The 18,891-nt window shown below is 41.8% G+C and overlaps 2 protein-coding genes across 8 annotated transcripts in view; one reads left to right on the top strand and one right to left on the bottom strand.

Moving 5' to 3' along the window:
- Nucleotides 1-119: 119 nt before the first annotated feature.
- LOC142941648 (uncharacterized) lies at nt 120-13,273 on the bottom strand. 7 transcript variants are annotated; one of them, XR_012951506.1, is made up of 18 exons: nt 13,165-13,273; nt 12,017-12,893; nt 11,210-11,344; nt 11,049-11,104; nt 10,809-10,867; nt 9,831-10,405; nt 9,390-9,479; nt 9,044-9,148; nt 8,631-8,755; nt 8,085-8,171; nt 7,658-7,756; nt 7,392-7,559; nt 7,110-7,307; nt 6,630-6,731; nt 5,831-5,893; nt 5,400-5,498; nt 3,084-5,084; nt 120-2,987 (listed from the first exon to the last, which is right to left on the bottom strand). XR_012951506.1 is itself a non-coding variant. In XM_076083640.1 (18 exons), the coding sequence occupies exons 4-18, from the start codon at nt 11,307-11,309 to the stop codon at nt 4,368-4,370; spliced, it is 2,643 nt and encodes an 880-aa protein (XP_075939755.1). In that variant the 5' UTR covers nt 11,310-11,344; nt 12,017-12,217; nt 12,555-12,893; nt 13,165-13,273; the 3' UTR covers nt 120-4,367. The 7 variants fall into 7 exon arrangements, 4 of the variants coding, with proteins under 4 accessions (XP_075939755.1, XP_075939753.1, XP_075939754.1 ...); XR_012951505.1 differs by having other exon boundaries at nt 120-3,658; nt 4,145-5,084; XR_012951507.1 differs by having other exon boundaries at nt 4,145-5,084.
- Nucleotides 13,257-18,891, top strand: part of LOC142941651 (uncharacterized) — a 16,087-nt gene continuing 10,452 nt past the window's right edge. The window contains exons 1-6 of the mRNA XM_076083654.1: nt 13,257-13,395; nt 13,658-13,683; nt 14,677-14,868; nt 15,847-16,049; nt 16,219-16,237; nt 18,176-18,367. Coding sequence (XP_075939769.1) covers nt 13,358-13,395; nt 13,658-13,683; nt 14,677-14,868; nt 15,847-16,049; nt 16,219-16,237; nt 18,176-18,367 — 670 coding nt within the window. The 5' untranslated portion in view covers nt 13,257-13,357. The remainder of the gene's footprint in view (nt 13,396-13,657; nt 13,684-14,676; nt 14,869-15,846; nt 16,050-16,218; nt 16,238-18,175; nt 18,368-18,891) is intronic.

The raw sequence follows: 18,891 nt of genomic DNA, 5'->3' as shown, positions 1-18,891 counted from the left end.
AATAACAGCCAGTCATAATTAAATTAAATACAAAATTATTACATTTAAAAAAAAAAAGAAGATCCATAAGCAATGTGTTTGCTGTTTCTCTCAACCACAAATAATTCCTGGGTACAGAGTCTCTTCCACACTTGCAAGATTTATTTTATTTTACGATCACCATTCCAAACAAATCAGCATTTAAAAAAAAATACATATTTGGCAAAACATGAGGTTGCTCCAAGGACGGCTATGAGTGGATCAGGTTATTAATGCTCCCAACAGCTTCCCAGAAACAATGAAAGATGATTTCCCAATATCAGTCTGTGTAACCTTTCCCTGGAATAACAGAGTCAGTGTAACGTTTTTGAAAATGTTATTTAAGTAAGTTGTATAATCAGAAAATGTGTTTAAAAAAATGTCCCCAGTGACTGTTATATTATATCATTAGATTGTTATTACTCGTGCAATAATGCAACAACTGTTCGTGGTTTTCTTTGGCATCAGTTGATTTAAATATTTATATTATTTAGTTCTTCAAATTATCTTCAGTGCGGAAAAAAGACACACTTCAATTTTCTCAAAGTACTTCAGGTTGTTTAGAGTAAAATTAAAGTCTTTAAAGAAGATTGTGAAGTTACTGTAAAAAAATAATCTGAACTCTGAAAGAGGTCATTCTGCATAACGAGCACTTTCACTTTTGAAACTTATATTTAAGTACATTTAGCTAAAAACACTTATGTACTTCTGAATGCATTAAAAGTTGTACTTATAGTTTTAAGTATCTTTTACTCCGCAAGTAAATAATCCAAATGTTTATTTCACTTCTGCCAAACACAAACATTTCATAACACGTTATTAAACATCATGTAAAAATATATTTGAATGTGTAAAAGCATATGAATATTAATGATCATTCATAAAATAATCATAAAGTCAGTTTTTATCTTCCATGCCCTGTAATTTCATATTTTATATTACTCAAACACTTTTATATTCTATGTCATTGTATTATTTGTTTTTGTGTCTAAAACATGAGCTCAGATGTTGTGCTTGTTACTGAAGACACAACATGATCATGAAGTAAACTTTTAATCATCTGTGTGGTTATAACAATGCTGGTACGGTGAAAAAACAAACATATTAAATGTAGAGATTTGTAACATAAATTCAGCTGAGATCATAACTAGTTCACCTTGAATATGAATGATGTCGCACACGATGGAGGAAAACGAAGTGTTTACAAACGATACACGACTGCTAACTGAACCTTTATTCAGATCTGGATGATGATGACGATGATGATGATGATGATGATGATGGGGGCACAAGACATCAGAACTTTATTTTCATTCCTCATTAATTTACTGTACGGTTAATAACACAACTCTGCCCCCAGTATTTGGAATTATTTGTCACTAGTACTCTCTATTGTCAAAATAAACGGGTCACCATTGATAAAATCAAACGTAATATTGTAGCCGTTTTGGTTCTATTGCAGAGTAGACAACTCCTGCTGGCACTAAAGTACAGTTCTTAAACAACACAGGCTTTGAGTTTTAAGTAACTCTGGATGACAGATCGTCGCTCCTGCATTTAGAAGAAGAAATAAAGTAACAGCAGGAAAGACCACGAGGTGCAAATGAAAACATGCAACAAGTTTCACTTTTTACTGGTTTTACTGGTTGAGCAACGTTCCGCTCAGAATACCGACGCTCGGACTTTGAGGAGAACGTTGAACGGCGCTAAAGATTTGGTCACAAGCAGAAGTGCACATGGGAAGTATTCCAAGAAGCAAAGGGAAGCTTTGAGCCAGTTTCTGAAGGATTTCACCGTTTATGAACTTAGACAATAATCAACAGGAAAACAAAAACAGCTTCACAAAGATTTCTATTCTTTGCTTGTTTCTGGTTACAGGATGCAGTTTTAGTACCTTTTGTTGATTTGGTTACAACCAATAGACACATGTTACTACTGACGATGAGTTAGATATTGCTTCATTTCAGGAGACCACCGCCTATAGTGATAAATAATACTTATCTTATTAACATTATTATTAAGTGTTAAAAAAAAAACTGTAGAGAGGAAAAGACAAGGAGTTTAAGACACTTGTGGGGTCATTTTTCCTCACAGTAACTTTAAAGTAAATCAAACAAAGACGTCTTAAACAGGCGGTTCAACGCGTCGTTACACTGAGCTACCAGGAAAATGTGTTTATGGTTTAAACCACTGAGAAACAACACAATAGAGGTAAAATGACTGAAAACAGGAAGTGAGAATACAGTGTTCACAAAGAGATCGTTGCATGTTCTCCACCGCTGCTTGACATCCAAATATATAGAAATCCTACTTTTTGAAATACTTCCCACGTACAAGGAGGTTCTCTATTTTAAACTCTTCCAAAAGGCATCTGATGGAGGGAAGTGAAGGCTAAAGCACTTTAAACAGAATCATTCACATAGTTTGTTAAAGACAGGTTAAAGGGTTAAAGGGTTCTCCTCTCTGAACGTTTCAAATGATGAATTCAGGTTGTTTTAAGTGCACAACAGAAGGGAAACAAAATACATTCATGAATGCAAAATAAATTGTAAAACAACATACAGAATAGTGTTAAAACATCACAAACAAATGACTGACGAGCATCCATAACCTTACGTCACTATAGTAGATACATAATGCAGAGTACATAAACATTAGGCTACATGCTATCTGTTAAATATTCTGTGATAAAAACATTAAGGTCTTTGAAGAATGAACAGAAAGTGTGAAATGCTTGGTGTGTTAGCTTTCCTTCATCCGAGTGAAACGTCTGACCTCCTGTCACCTGCAGTCCATTAACTCCATGAACAAGTGGACCGTCACATGTATGTGCTTTATCTTACTTCGTTTCCCTGCCGACTAAACTCCTGGTTTGTGGAATGTTTAAAAAACGGATTTTCTTTTTTAAACCCATCTTGTGGTATTCTTCATCAGGCTCAGGTCAAATGATGACAACAGAGCTCCATCAGCTGAGGAAGAGTAAAAGATTTTAAGTTTCACAGAAAGCTAGAGAGTGGATGTTGAATAATAAAAAAACAACATTACTGCAAATCAAAGATTCTCACATGTTGTTCTTCACACTCCGCCGGAGTCCATTTTAAACTGACTGATGCTGCTTTTTCAAAAGGAATAGTCAAACATTTTGGGGAAACAAGCTGAACTGTGACAAAGAGCGCGTGGACGAATCATGAAATTGTTAATAATTTAGGGGCCGAGCTAGCTGGAGACGCTCTGCACAGAAGTACTGACTCGCGGTTGTGACTCTGGAAGCAGAGCGTCCGTCCACTAATCAGACAGTTGGTGGTTCGAATCCCCGGCGCCTGCAGTCTACAAGTCAAAGAATAGAAAGGTGCTTTATCAATGCAGTCCATTTATTTACCGTCCACCGGGTGGACGAGTGAACCGTTGTTCTGTACAAGTTGATCTTCCTAAAGTTTTAGCCAGTTAGAGCATTTCCCAAAATGTTGAACGGTTACTTTACTGTGATGAATGTGCTTTAACTTGTCATGCGACTGCTCTTCGTGTGTAATTTGCCTGTTTAAACTCTTGTAACTGCACTGGAAGCACAACACAGACGTCGCCCACGAGCTGCCAGCAGACTTGGCTCATCGAGGGCAGCTATGAAGCCAAGTCGCATTCACTGTCAAAAAAATAAATAAATATACATTTAGTCAAAATCTCACTGGTGAAAGGTTGTTACAGGAAGGAGCCACGGTGAGATGAAGCCTTTTTCTGTTGAACTTTACCAGAAAAAGTGACACTTCAAACTGAATTTAACCCAGAAAAGGCCAATCAGTTACGTAAGAGTGAGCACGTAGTATGAAGTTATGAAGATCATACTTAAGAGGCACAAAATCTTTTCAGAGAGAGACACGAGTCTAATAAAATACTTCACTGTAGCAGCCTCTCTCAGAGTGAAAGGATTCCCCTTTAAAGGGTCAACATAGAAAGACAGGAAGGGTTCATCAAAAGAATGAGACACATTTAAAGAATCTGTTGCAGATAAACACACAGATAAAACACTACACTACAGTTTTCTCAAGGCTATACAATGACAACCACAGAAACAGCCTCTGGACCAGGAGAGAGAGTGTGTGTGTGTGTGTGTGTGTGTGTGTAGTCTCACATCCACGCCGACTCTGTGAGGTTCTTTTGAAGGTTTCCGTCGTCATCTTCTAAACATTTTTTTAAAGTCGTAAATAGCAGCTCAGTCGTCAGCCGCCTCCTCACCGGTTCGTCTTGTGGAAAACCAGTTCTACGTCTCAGCTAGTGAAGTAGGGACGGACACTCCGTGGTGTCTTTTTCTACCTCTGTTAAAATCGGCTCTGATGCACGACGACGTTTTCATTTTAAGTGTTCCTTTGTGCCTTCCCAGCCTCGGGGAGGGGCTCCATGATGCCCGGACGTTTCAGATTCCACTGGTCGATCTGTCTCTGCCTGTCCCGCTGCTCCACCTCTGATTCGCCGGACGAGCTGCCAGTATTACCACCACCACCACCACCGAAAGCAAAGCAATCCTTCCGCTTCCCATCCGCCTTCCCCCTCTCCCCCTTATCTCTCCTTTTCCCCTCCGCCATCCCGCCGTCGTCCTCTCCGGGTTTCTCAACATCCGCCATTTCTAGCTCGATCGGGGCCTGCTCCGGTCCCGGCCCGCCCCCCCTCTGGTCCATGTCCACCCACATGGGTCCGGGAGGAGGCTCCAAAGGGGTGTAGTGGAGCATCGGCTGCTGGTGCTGGGCGTCCGGCTGCGGAGGGAGGCTCTGGTGCTCCGGGTGGAGGAACTGGGTTTGGTGCTGGAGGTGATGCAGCGGCTGCAGAGGGTGCTGCATGGGCTGGAGCTGCAGCAGATGCTGCTGGTGGTGGTGGTGGTGGTGATGCTGCTGATGATGATGATGCTGCTGCTGCTGCTGCTGGAGGTGGTGATGATGATGATGGTGCTGCTGGAGGTGCTGGTGGTGGTAGTTTTCCACGATCTGCTTGTCCACATTATGGATAATATCCTTGGGCTGGTTTTTGAGGAACTTCTGAAAATTCTTGGAGGCTTTTTTGTTCGTCACAAACCAGTCCTGTTGGAAAGACGAGACGGGGTCAAAGCAAGTCAGCAGGGGGGCTCTTCTGATTAAACGGGCCATTCATCCTGATTGTAGAAACAAGGTTCAAGCTACTTGTTTCTAGAGACGTCCCGATACCAATTCCAATACCCACCTTATCCTTTCACCTCGTTATCGTCATGTATAATGGTTATTTGCATAATAACACATAATTGAAATAAAATGACATCACGTGATATCAGATGGACCTGCGTTCTCACCGATATCCCGATCCAGCATTTTAGATATTGGTATCGGAACAACTCCACCTGTCGTGAACTACGTCGTTACCTGCGAGTGGACAGAGTTGATGTGGTATTTCACTCCACTTTCAGAGTTAAACTCTTTATTGCAGATCAGACATCTGTACTTTCCAGCCTCAAAGTCGCCCTGAAACGAGACGAGGGGCAACAAAAGAGCCATGAAATGATTATAAAGCTGCAATGCTCTGCACCTATTATGTTACACTAATCACTGCATCTGTATTGTGATTGACAAAGCTGACTTCAACGATAACATTGGATGGTGGTTAGATTTTTACGTTGTAGTACACGGGCCAGACTGAAGGTGGCATTTTCGGAAAAGTGACACCAAGAGCAACATGTTTGTTTTTTAAGACTTTAAATACATTTCAGAATGTATCAATATCTACGTCACTATGCATGGTTTCTCTTCCCAATGCATAGTTATCTTCAGAGATAAAGAGAAGAAAGCTGACGTACCCTCGAGCAGAGTCCCAGATGAGCTTTCAGTCCAGACACACTGGTGTAGGTGGAGCCACAGCCCTGAGGAAGGAACGAATAGTGTGTTAAGGGTTGTGCACTTTAAGAAAGACACTTAAAGGAACACTTCACCCGCAAAATTACCAAATTAATTATCAATCACTAACCCTGTGATAACTTGAAGGGAACTTTGTTTTTCTCTCATGCCTCCACGGTGAACGAAGTATAAAAATATTAAGGTTTTAGTGAAGATGTTTCTGAAGTAGTGAGCACACAGCTGAATAAATGAGACTTGGATTATATTGCACGAGTTGTGAGAGTTTGTAAACTGATGTTTCGATATAGTTTTGTAGTTAAACGCAGCCCTTATTTACTGAAATTCATCAGAGATTTACTCTACTTTTTGATTCTCCGTTCAATGTTGAGACCTGAGAGAAAACTAAGTTTCCTTCGATACTTCAAGGTAACGCGAGGCGAGTAATTGATTAATTAGTAATTGATTAATTAGTCATTTTTTGATTAAAAAATGCATTCTGACAAAAAAAAAATAAAAATCTAAGGTTAAGAGAGATGACATAGAAATACTACAAATACCAAAGCTGACTTATACTGAGAACGGAGTTAAATCATATTTTAAATCTCATTACAGTCGAGACATCCTGTTCCACTAACCAGGCTGCACACACATCATAACCACACAGCAAACATATCTACACATATATACATACATACATACATACATACATACATACATACAAACAGATCAATAAACAAGTACACCAGCTATGATGTTTTCTACCTGGTTGGGACAATGGACTTTCCTCTGCAGCTTCACCTCGTTCTTCCACTTCCTCAGCACCTCTTGGCTGAAGGCCGGCAGGCCCGGTCGGGTGTATTTCAACTGGGAAGGCCAGAACGAAGAAGAGGAGGTCAGTGACGGTATCCTCAGTACAAACGTCTGTCTGGCCTTCACATCACTGTTTACCAACTTATCTCAGCTCCTCAACCGACCTACATTCCCACTAGTTTGTGGGAATATTACACAATAAAACATCTTGCAAATCGATCGATACATCTAAGTAGGGATGTCCCAGATAACATTTTCGGTTCCCATTTTTTTGTGACTGTCTGTCTATCGATCTCCTCTGCTGCATTTCAGCACCCAGGACAGCGGCCAGCCAGCCCTTTACACACACAACAAGCACGGCTCGCATGTGAACCACGGTCGACGGTCGAAGTATCCGGGTCCGCCTTCCATTGTGAGACAACCGTTTCTCACCTTTTTGTCGTCTGGCACCAGGTCCGACTGAAACTTCCTCTTGGGCCAGTCTTTGGGCAGCTCGTTGTTGGCGATCTCAGCCAGGTGGAAGTTGGCCACCTGGGCCGATGCTCGTTGCACCCGGCCGCTGGCCGTCCTCTCCGGGTTCGCCTCCCTGTGGGCCTTCAGGGCCTCGTCTTCCTCACTCTTCTGGGGCGTCTGGGTAACCGGAGGGGGGAACAATTGGATTAAACGGTTCTGAATCATCTGAATCGGCACACGAAATAAAAACACAGGACTCACGGGAGCATGCTCTGATTTCAGGTGGTACTCCAGACCGGCTTTGGACTTGTAGGTTTTCCCGCAGTGAGAGCAATTCAGCAGCATCTTCTCCAGCTCGGACTCCTCCTTCCCACACTTCTTCATGTGGTACACGTAGCCCATGATACTGGTGAAGGCAGCGTTACAGCCCTGACAAGAGAAGAAGAAGAAGAAAAAAGACATTTCACCGTGGATTCATCGCCGTTTTCTTACCATATTTGAATAAATCTTCCGTTTTGTAGTTTTACCTCTTTAGAGCATTTTAATTTGCCCAGACGCTTCAGGATTTTACGCAGTTTGTCTTTGATGGCACGATCGTCCAGGTCCTTGGCATCTTCTGCTGAGGGCTGAAAAAAGAGGCAGCTGGAACATTTTGTAAGATGCAAAGAAACACTTTAACGAAAGCTCCGCTCATCCAGAGGTGGACAATACTTTCATGGAATCTGCACAACCCTTCACACTTACTAGAGCTGTCCTTAGGCAACCAACACTCATACGATTTAATCAAAAAAAGACAAATAAACAACTATTCCACAAAGAGTCACATAAAAGCACCACTTAAAGGTTAGCCAAAGAATTTCAAGGAACCTGAGATGTAAACGAGTGGTCCCCCTTTCGCACATATTTTGGTTATGAATAGCCAGCAACAACATGTATTGCATTGATCAGTCTTACCAGGTGGCTGTGGTCAGCCATGATGTGATACTTCATCCCCGTTGAAGACTTCAGCTGTTTCCCACAGTGCTGACAGGTGAAGGGTTGCTGCACACAGCGCATTAACGTTACGGCACATAAATTCATACACAGTATATGCTTTAAATCAATACAGACGGTAAGGGATTCATGATTTTTAATTTTAGGTTATATGGTGTTTACCTGATGGACACAAATTAATCTGTGTCTGGACAAACGTCATCCAGACAGTTGACGATTACATTTAACATTGAACATAAAACGCAGTTAATTTCACTTATATTTACATCATTTTACTGACGTATTATAGTATAATTATTTTAGGAATTATGCATGACTGAATGTTTATTAAATTAGGATTTTGTCTCACACACCTCCTGCAGTACTCCAAAGTACCTCTAGGGGTACCTCTGATATTCAGAGGTCTACTCTACTTCTATACTGTATGAGTGAGGGCTTCATCAGACGGTGTATATGTATATGTATATAATTCAGACTAACGTTAGCGTAGAAACACAGCGTGCTCACCAGTCTGCAGTTCTCCATGTGCTTCTTCAGCCCCTCCACAGTCTTCCTGCTCACACTTTTACATTTTGGACAAGTGACTCTGCCTTTGGCCACAATCTGGAGCTGCCATCGCTCCTCTTGACTTCCTGGTGGACGTCGACAAATAGCAGATTTGACTTTACACAGTTGAAATGTTTCAGGAGGAGGAGGAGGAGGAGGAGGAGGAGGAGGAGGAGGAGGAGGAGGAGGAGCAGCTAATGACATCCTTCTGTGTCAGAGCTCTTTTTATTACTGCAGCATGTTAATGGTCATTTTTATGTTAATAGAAACAACCTTATTGTACAATTCCCTATTTTAATCTCTCCCCTGGAAGAACACACTAGACAGTGGGGATGGATTTCTCCTGCTCAGATATGAACCAGTGGTCGTCTCACCTGGAGGATAGGTAGGAGGCTCCTTCTTGGTGGAGAGGACCGGGGGCTTCTGGTCCTCGCTGGGTGGAGCCGTTGAGGCCTCACCGACACTCGCTGCAACGGAAGCTGAAATGTTTGCATTAGAGGACACTCTTTTAATGCGCTTTCTTTTGCTCTTTTGTTTTCATTTCATATCTTCATCCTACAGCTGAAAAACTGCTTCCCCGTCCAATTAGTCTGCAGGGAACGCTGCCAAGAATATCACAACGGCCAACACGACTTCTTCATTTCTGCTCGAAATAATCTGAAGAAAAATAATAATGTCTCACTCTCAACCCGTTAAATGTGAGACTGGACGGTAACTTACAGGAGTCTCGGCCCTCTGGTGGCTGTGAGAAGTTGTTAACAGGTGGGCCTCGCTCCAGCTCCACTCGGAGGACTTTCTTCATGTTCAAGTCTTCAAAAATAACACGTAAACAACAAAGTCACTCTCCAAACATAAAGACCAAAATACTCTACATGTACAAACACATTATATCTCTTATAAATGCATGCGAGAACAAAGGAAAAACACTCATATATTTAGTTTGGGCAGTATAACTACATACTATTAATGTACACACAGACGGTATGAGAACAGGCCACTCTGTATAAATATAAAGTAGAGGAGCTGCTGCAGTCAGGGTCCAGCTTTCAGCCTTCACATTTGTTGGATCCCATAATCTAGTGTTAACTTTATATTATTCATATCCTGAGTTGTAGCTGGTTTTATCTTTAAGGTGCTGCTGTAACGTGTTCCAGTACGTACCGGGTCTCCAGACGTGCCCTCTGTCTCTGCTGCCGTTGCTCCAGCCCTGGTCTTGGCTTCGGCCAGTTCCCCACGCCTGCTCCGGCCCCGAGGAGGGCCCGTCTCTCCCCGGATCCCTGCCCGCGTTCCACACCTGATCCTGGCCTCGGTCTCTGTCGGCCGCCCACCCTTGCTCGGGGCCCCGGTCCCGGCCCGTCATCCAGGCCTGGTCCGGTCCGCTGTGGGCCCTGTCCCTGCCCGGGATCCACGTCTGTTCTTGACCCGAGTGTCCCGCTCGGTCCCTGCCGGAGTTCCAGACCTGCTCCTGCGGTCGGTCTCGACCCGGGGCCCAGGCGTCGGGGCCCCGGTCCCTGCTGGAGTTCCAGCTGTGGTCCTGAGGCTGGGGCGGCTCCCTGCTGGCCTCGGGGCCTTGAGGCCACACATCCTTTCCCACCAGTCTCGGTGGCAGCCTTGCAGTGGGCGGAGCCATGGACCCGGGGTCCGCCCCATTGGCCAGGCCACCCGATGACATCACTGAGCAGCTGGTGGTTGGGTAATCTACTGTTCCTATGGAAACACTATGGAGGTCCTCGTACCTGATGAAGGAAAACAATCCATCAACACTTATTATTTTAGGAATGACAATAAAAAGTTATTTAAAGGGCCAGTGTGTTGCATTTAGGGGGATTTATTGGCAGAAATGGAATATAATTATTAATCAAAAGTATGTTTTCTTTAGTGTTTAATTACCTGAAAATAAGAATTGTTGTGTGTTTGTTACCTTAGAATGAGCCGTTGCATACAAAGCTAAATAATTACCTTTTATTCATCAATAAATAAAACAAATAATAATACATGACGTTACACTTGAACTGCTTGCCTGTTCACACCAGACATGCCGTCTGTAGATCATTATATCTGTAATAACTTGTGATAACGTCAGTGTCCGTCATCTACAAATCTACAATCTGCAAAGCAACAAGTCGACGTGTCTCTTACCTCTTTCTACCGTAGGTTCTCTTCATCTTTAGAGAGTCTTGGGCTTCAGCTTCGTCATTCTGAAACATTCAAGTACAGAACTGTGAAGAAGAGATCCAGCTGTGCACACACAGTTAACACCTTCGGAAGTATTAGCAGATGGAAATGGACGTTCCCTCATAACATCTGGAAGGTTTGCTTAAATCAGACATCATTGCATGTAACAGGGTGCATGCTGGGTACTTATTGCGTCATTCTCACCTTGGGATATCCGACTGAATTTATGTCGCAGGTTCTTTCTGGTAGTCGCTGAACAACTGTTGGGAGGGAACATTTAACTTGATTCAGAAATCAGAGAAACAGACGCAGTGAAAGGTTTTCAGAACCATCATCTGTACCCTGCTTTTCTTTTCTTTTTTTACCTGGACATGGCACTCCACTTTTGGGTTGTGACTGCACAGATTTTCGTTTTCTGGGCACATACAAAGGCGACATGTCCCCTCCAATGTGTGCCGGGTCCATTCTAGGAGAGAAACCCCCCCCCGTAGAAATCACCACTGAAAACACAGAGAGAACACACATTTAATTTACTGTAATGCTTCCTACATGGTTGCATAAATCATAATAATTTACATTTCTATACGACAAAAAACAATTAAGTGTTCTGATAAAAAAAATAGAATAAATAGACGAGGTTAAGGCAGGTCCTAATCTTAGCCATAGGAGGTCAGTGCCTAACCGTAACCATTTAGAATCAACGCTGAACCTTCACCATCTTGCAGGAGTTTTGTTAATTGTGGGGAACCATCCAGACACAACCTCTATGTGTTATTATGGTACAATGACTTATTCTCACGCGTATCTAGTTCTAAAAGTGCCATGAGATAATGTATACATGTCCACATGTACAACAAGAACATCACAGATGCAGAGGAAAGTTTTTTTCTAAGGTTCTGTGTTTACATGTTGACCAGTTTTGATTAAAAACAAACAAAGGGTTCCTTTAAAGATCCTGTTATGAGGATTTGCAATATATTAAGTATTTAAAATTATCCCCATTTTTACCAGCTGCACCAATAAAGTCATGAACACATGCATCACTAATCACAATCCAGTAATATAATATATGCAACTTCTAAATAACACTCTGCATGATGACTACTTTCACTTTTTGATGCTCACACTTTTGGAAGCATGACTACTTTTACTTCCACCACTGTGTATATTACCGGAAAACACGAATGCAAAATCTGATTTCTCTGCGGCACCATGAAGGTCTTGCAGCAGAAGTAAAGTATTAAAGAGGAAGAAGCGTTTCTCGCTGCAGCATCCCGCTGTGTTGCATTTCCATCACGCGTGACATTTGAACGGTGTTCTCTTTATTTGTTGGTGCGTGGATGTGTCTCATCATGTTGAAGGCCACTGACCTGCTGCTTGAAAAAATAAAAATACTGCACAGAGGATTTCAAAGAGCGACACGAAATGTAGTTAAAGTGAACGAGATATATATATATATATATATATATATATATTTGTTTAATGTGTCGGACCAGATGTAAAGATCATTATTGTCTGTGTGGATTTAAAAAATAAAAAATAAAAATAACATTTTAGATTTTGACGACGACGGAGAGGAAAACACGTCCAGCTAGAAAGCAGAACTAGCTCGCTCGCGAGCCGCTGTCTCCAGTGGGAGACACATTAACCTGTCCTCTCGGTCTTTTCATTGTTTCTTAACGAGGAGGAGAAAATGCAACGCGAGCCTACCGTCCTACAGCTCCCTCCCTCTGCAGAGACGGAGAGCCTCCATGTCTTCCGAGTCCGCCTGGCCTCCTCCTCCTCCGTCCACCAATGGAGGACTAACATGGAGGAAGGCCCCGATCCGGGAGTTAAACAAACTCTTTAGACAAAACAACAACCGACAAACACACAAAGCGTTGACAGCGTCTCGATATGAAGGACGCGCACCGGCAGTATCCGCTACACTGTATCTGGATGTTGTTCGGAGGAACGCCCTCCTGCTGGAGGGAACAAATAAGACCCGCATCTGCTGCCGCGTCACGGGTTGTCGGAAATACCGGGATTTTCCATGATCACAATCATCTTCTATGTGTACACAAAACCACACGTTCAAGGAATTTCACTTTAATGCCTCCTTTACATGTAATCAAAATGTTATCAATGCTTTACTGCCTTGCTAAGATTATGTAGCTGATAGAAATCTTGAAATAAGCTGCTAAAGTTGCATAAATAAAGAGTGAGTAGAAGTTAAGTTGCAACAGTTTGAGTCCGTGAACACTTAAAGGCATGTTTACTCCACAGACATCCTTGTTAAAGCTGTCTGTAATATCACATCAACAGTGTGCATGTAACGCACCAGCAGCTCTGCAGTTCCTCCTTCCTCCTCTGTTACTGCTGAACACACTGACACACAGCTGCACTTCTCCTCTCTGCACTCATTCTGTCTGCGTGCTCGTCTCAGCGAAAGTGAAAGTGTTCCACCGACCGAGAGGGTGTGTCCGTGTACGTGTTGGTAGCTGTTATTATTTCCTGTCTGGTTTGAGACCGACATGCCAGAAGTATTATCAACAAATTACCAGGCTCTTTCGTAAGTAACTATAAGTTATAAAGTATCTTGTAAAAGTTTAATATATATTCCGTGCGAGGCTGTGAACTGCTGAATCTCAACCATGTATCGGAGCCATCAGATTATAGGCCTCTGAGGTAACTTTAGCTGTTCAAGCTTGTGCAGAGCTGCAGTGACACAACAGTTTGTGATACATGTAGCCTCCACCTTCGCCTCGTTTAGCTTTACTTTATTTTATAAACTGTGTTGACTTTAAGTTCCTCTTTCTCTCTTTCCTCCTCAGAGACATGGACCAGGAGGAGATTACTGGTGAGAAAACGAGTTTGCTTATTTATTTATTTTAATAAATGAAGCTACTCAGTGGTGGAATGTAAATAAGTACATTTACTCAAGTACTGCAACTCACGGTGATTTTGCATTCGAAGGTTTCAGACAAACTGAAGGATTGAGTGTAAATGCAGCATTAACAGTAAAACACTGACAGAGACCATTTTGATGCACAATGACTACTTTCACTTTTGATTCTTACAGTACATGTCTGCTGCTAATACTTAAATATCATTATTTACCAGGACCTTTTCTCATTTAATATATATATATATATATATATATATATATATATATATATATATATATATATATATATATATATATATATATATATTCAGTGTGGTATTAGTACTTTTACTTAAAGGAACAGTGTGTATCATTCAGGGGGGGTTTTATTGTCAGAAACAGAATATAATAACTATGTTTTCTTTAGCGTATAATCACCTGAATAAAAGAATTGTTGCATATTCGTTGCATTAGAATGAGTCGTTTCTATCGACATACAGAGCGTCCTCTTATCGGAGCACCCGCCATGTTTCTACGGAAGCCCACAACAGACAAACCACACATTGGCTCTAGATGGGTCCATTTGTGTTGTTTTCATGTTTAAGCGTCGGTCACCGTAGTTTTCCTACATGCTTGGCACACAGGTAAAGTTTCAGGTGGTTGCAATCTCTAACCTCGCCACTAGGTGCCGCCAGATCCTACACACTGCACCTTTTAAGTAAAGGATCTGTCTTTGAGTGTAATGATGTTACTTTCCCCAAAAAATGATCATTATGTTGAAAAATCACATACCAATTTAATAAAATATCGGTATCGCCCATCCCTTGTTTTACGCCGTAAATGAAAGTGATAAAGTTTGTGAATGTGTAAAAACCTTTTCCAATGTCTGCTGAATCTAACTAACTAGATTCTCTCTGAAACTATGTAAAGCTCAATAATGACTCAAACATTCTTCTCTGTCTTTAGTGTCGGGGAAGAAATTCTTTGTCCACTTGGCGGGAAAAACTAACGATGCTCATCGTGACTTTGTTGCAAAGCTTAAAGGCATTGGCAAAATCGATGTGGCCTCTCCTGAAGACAGTGACTTCCTCGTGGTTTTCTGTCCCATCGTTTCACAAGTTGGAACGGACATCACCACGGCCCTGAACAACACTCCAGGTAGGAAATGCCTTCGTTCGCCAGTTTCTTATTGGACTTTCAATTCCCATACTTTTAGCTGGTGCTCCCAAGACTCAACACAACCTTTCATATCATTACTTTGCTTTTAAAGATCTCAGCTTTACTGTTTAGAATTACTCTCACCACACCTCAACTCCCAAACCTTGTTTCCAGATGCAGCCGGCAGCTGTTTTAAGTAAAAGAGCTCTGATAGGCCAACTGTACCTGTCTTATCCCAAACAGCAGACATCAGAGACCAGACATATGAACTCGTTCTCAATCCAAACTCCAGACATATGGATGCATATTCAGGACCCCTTGGCCTCACGCTTTAACGCACCTGGTACCGCTTGGTGTCACGTAGGTCCAGGCAACAAAATGACTCGGTTAGGTTGAGGAAAGATAGTGGTTTGGGTTGAATTAAGTGAGTTTAGGTGCATTATGTAAGTTAACTTAGCTACCGATCTTAAAACAGTCAACGTTGAGTTTTGGTTTCACAAAGGACACAGGCTGTGGTCTACTTGTTCGTTGGAAGCCCGGTTCGCCTCAAACAGATGCTAAAATATGCGTTGGTGCGAGACGAGGAGGGGCGTGACAAAGCGTTGGTATTTGACGACCTGGGAACGAGAACGGGCTGCATACGTATTCCTCTGCAGTTGATGGAGACCAAAACGGAGATAAAAGTGGACTGAATATCTGATTTATATTTATCAGGCGGACGAAATCACGTCTCCAAGCGAATGTTAATGTTGCTTGGTATTTGCTGGATGTATTAACTAACAGACAGTTGTTCGCTGACAAGTTCACCACTCTAAAAGGTGGTTGTATCATTTAATGTTTAAAGTGTGTTCTGCTGCCCCCAAGTGGCAAAAACAATCCCAATGTTTAAGAATACAATGGCAAGAAACTTCTAAGATGTATAGGAAAGGTGTGTCACGTTGTTTCTGACTCATTTGTTTGTGCTGTCTTTGCTTACAGCTGGTAAACCAGTAATTCTGGTGGTGATGCATCACACCTTCAATAGTGACTACGTTGTAGCTGAAAGCAGGAGACAGGTGACCAACCCAAACGTCCTGCTCACTGTGGACTTCCTGTTCCACGAGCGCAACCTCCTGACCAGCAACCGCAACGACATAGCGTGGCACGAGGTCGAGACGTTTCTTGGATCTTCCCGTTCAGTGGTAACGACTTTTTTTTACTGATCTAATACAATCAGGTTTCCACACAATCGATGCAGAGTGAGCTGATATTTGTGATAGAGATAACAGAATCGTTACTGTGGTCCACCTCTGACATGATGCAGTTTCATTGTTACTAATTCATATTACTTATTTTGTTTCTTCCTTTCAGATTCCTCCCGGGAAATATAGTAAGTGTTACATTAACCTCAGATTTCAGATCAAACAGAAGCTAAATAAATAGTTCTTAAGTTACAGTCTTTTTAGAACAAAATCCCGGATTTGTATGTTCTTGATGAGCTGCAGTGGAGGGAGAGTAACAAAGCATCACAACCTGAAGCTCAACTGCAGACAGCATGTTACAAGGAATGTGGTGTTGTGGTGAAAAGACAATTAGAAGAGTGCAGTTTGTATAATTCAGTCTTCTGTATTTATGGAAATGTAGTCTTATTTCATAGTTGTGGCCATCATTCGTATCAGAAAAAACTAAATTTGACTCCTATACAGAGACGTAGAACGAGCATCATATGCTTATGTGCATTATTACTTCTCTCTTGATTTATTACCTCAGTAAACATGAGTTTATGGTCTCAATCTCTAGTTTCAAGTCTTCTTCAATAAGCATGATGTTCATTTAGTAAATGGTCCATTTAGAGTCAAATAGCAGGGTATGCTTTAGGGCGGGGCTACTGTGATTGACAGGTCTCTATCACGACCTCGTCCAGTCTGGGAGTTGTCCGTGTTTCCGTCTTAAAAGCTTTAACCCAGGGGTCTCAAACTCCCGGCCCACGGGCGAAATCCGGCCCGCCACGTCATTTTATGTGGCCCGCGAATCCGCCAGCAAAATAAAAAAACAATAAATAAATAAATAAAAAATTTTTAAGTTAGACTTGATAATAGAAATATCCCCATAGTCGAAATTATGAGATAGAAAGTCATAATGATGAGATACTTAAACACACAGTCACAGAAGCAGCTCTTTGGCTGGTTAATGTACATTTGACATATAAAGGTATTGTGAGTACATTGAAGACTACGATGCCTTGATTACATATACATCAGTCATTGTATGGAATTATTGAGAAAGAATATTTTTGTAGCACCTCAAATATTACCCATTTTTGTCCTGAACTGATGCATTAGTCATTGTGTGGAATTTTTGAGAAAAACATTTTTATAGCACCTTAAAAATTTTAAAAATGTGCCATTTGAAGGTACAAATTCAGTTCAGAGTTTTTACTTAGTAAAATATCTTAATTGACTGTCAGTCAGGTATTATTCATTTCCAGCAACCCTCAAATCAAAGAATAAAGACACTTTACGCACAATTTAAGTGTATTTTCCCTTTAACTCACGAGATGCAGGTAGCATGTTTTATACTTAATGTGAATATAATTCATTTAATCTAATTTCCATTATGCAATATGTATACTTTGTTGGCATCTTATTCTGAAAACCGGATGTTCGTCAGAAGAAACCGGATGTTGTCTCACGTTAATCATTCCGGTAACTTTCAAAGTCCTTCGCTCGCTCCCGATCTGCGCCGTTTGAATGAGTTTACCGTGAATGTCAGCATATAGGTGCACTAAAGTGTAAGTGTCTGCTGAGTTGACCGCAGTCTCACAGTCACAGGTCTGATTAAGAAGCGCTCCATTTATTTATTCGTTTAGAAAGTTCGGGGGCATTTTTTGCCCCTCTCCTAGTGATATCAGGGGCAAAATGATATTTCTTAGGGGCAGTTTTGCCCTTTGCCCTCGTGTATTTCCGACGCTGGTCACCGTAGTTTTCCTACATGCTTGGCACACAGGTAAAGCTTCAGGTGGTTGCAATCTGTAACCTCGCCTCTAGGTGCCGCCAGATCCTACACACTGCACCTTTTAAGTAAAGGATCTGTCTTTGAGTGTAATGATGTTACTTTCCCCAAAAAATGATCATTATGTTGAAAAATCACATACCAATTTAATAAAATATCGGTATCGCCCATCCCTTGTTTTACGCCGTTAATGAAAGTGATAAAGTTTGTGAATGTGTAAAAACCTTTTCCAATGTCTGCTGAATCTAACTAACTAGATTCTCTCTGAAACTATGTAAAGCTCAATAATGACTCAAACATTCTTCTCTGTCTTTAGTGTCGGGGAATAAATTCTTTGTCCACTTGGCGGGAAAAACTAACGATGCTCATCGCGACTTTGTTGCAAAGCTTAAAGGCATTGGCAAAATCGATGTGGCCACTCCTGAAGACAGTGACTTCCTCGTGGTTTTCTGTCCCATCGTTTCACAAGTTGGAACGGACATCAGCACGGCCCTGAACAACACTCCAGGTAGGAAATGCCTTCGTTCGCCAGTTTCTTATTGGACTTTCAATTCCCATACTTTTAGCTGGTGCTCCCAAGACTCAACACAACCTTTCATATCATTACTTTGCTTTTAAAGATCTCAGCTTTACTGTTTAGAATTACTCTCACCACACCTCAACTCCCAAACCTTGTTTCCAGATGCAGCCAGCAGCTGTTTTAAGTAAAAGAGCTCTGATAGGTCAACTGTACCTGTCTTGTCCCAAACAGCAGACATCAGAGACCAGACATATGAACTCGTTCTCAATCCAAACTCCAGACATATGGATGCATATTCAGGACCCCTTGGCCTCACGCTTTAACGCACCTGGTACCGCTTGGTGTCACGTAGGTCCAGGCAACAAAACTACTCAGTTAGGTTGAGGAAAGATAGTGGTTTGGGTTGAATTAAGTGAGTTTAGGTGCATTATGTAAGTTAACTTAGCTACCGATCTTAAAACAGTCAACGTTGAGTTTTGGTTTCACAAAGGACACAGGCTGTGGTCTACTTG

The sequence above is a fragment of the Anarhichas minor genome, unplaced genomic scaffold (assembly GCF_050575085.1).
Source record: "Anarhichas minor isolate MPS153535 unplaced genomic scaffold, ASM5057508v1 ptg000136l, whole genome shotgun sequence".
NCBI lineage: Eukaryota > Metazoa > Chordata > Actinopteri > Perciformes > Anarhichadidae > Anarhichas > Anarhichas minor.
The sequence above is the reverse complement of the archived record's forward strand: the minus strand, read 5'-3'. Positions and strand labels throughout refer to the sequence as shown.

Excerpts from the sequence above, each read along its gene's own strand:
- LOC142941648 (XM_076083638.1), bottom strand. The coding sequence starts at position 11,309 with ATGGACCCGGCACACATTGGAGGGGACATGTCGCCTTTGTATGTGCCC. Across the intron at positions 10,406-10,808 it reads AGAACCTACGGTAGAAAGAG|GTACGAGGACCTCCATAGTG; the intron begins GTAAGAGACACG and ends TTCCTTCATCAG. Across the intron at positions 7,308-7,391 it reads TGAAATCAGAGCATGCTCCC|ACGCCCCAGAAGAGTGAGGA; the intron begins GTGAGTCCTGTG and ends CCGGTTACCCAG.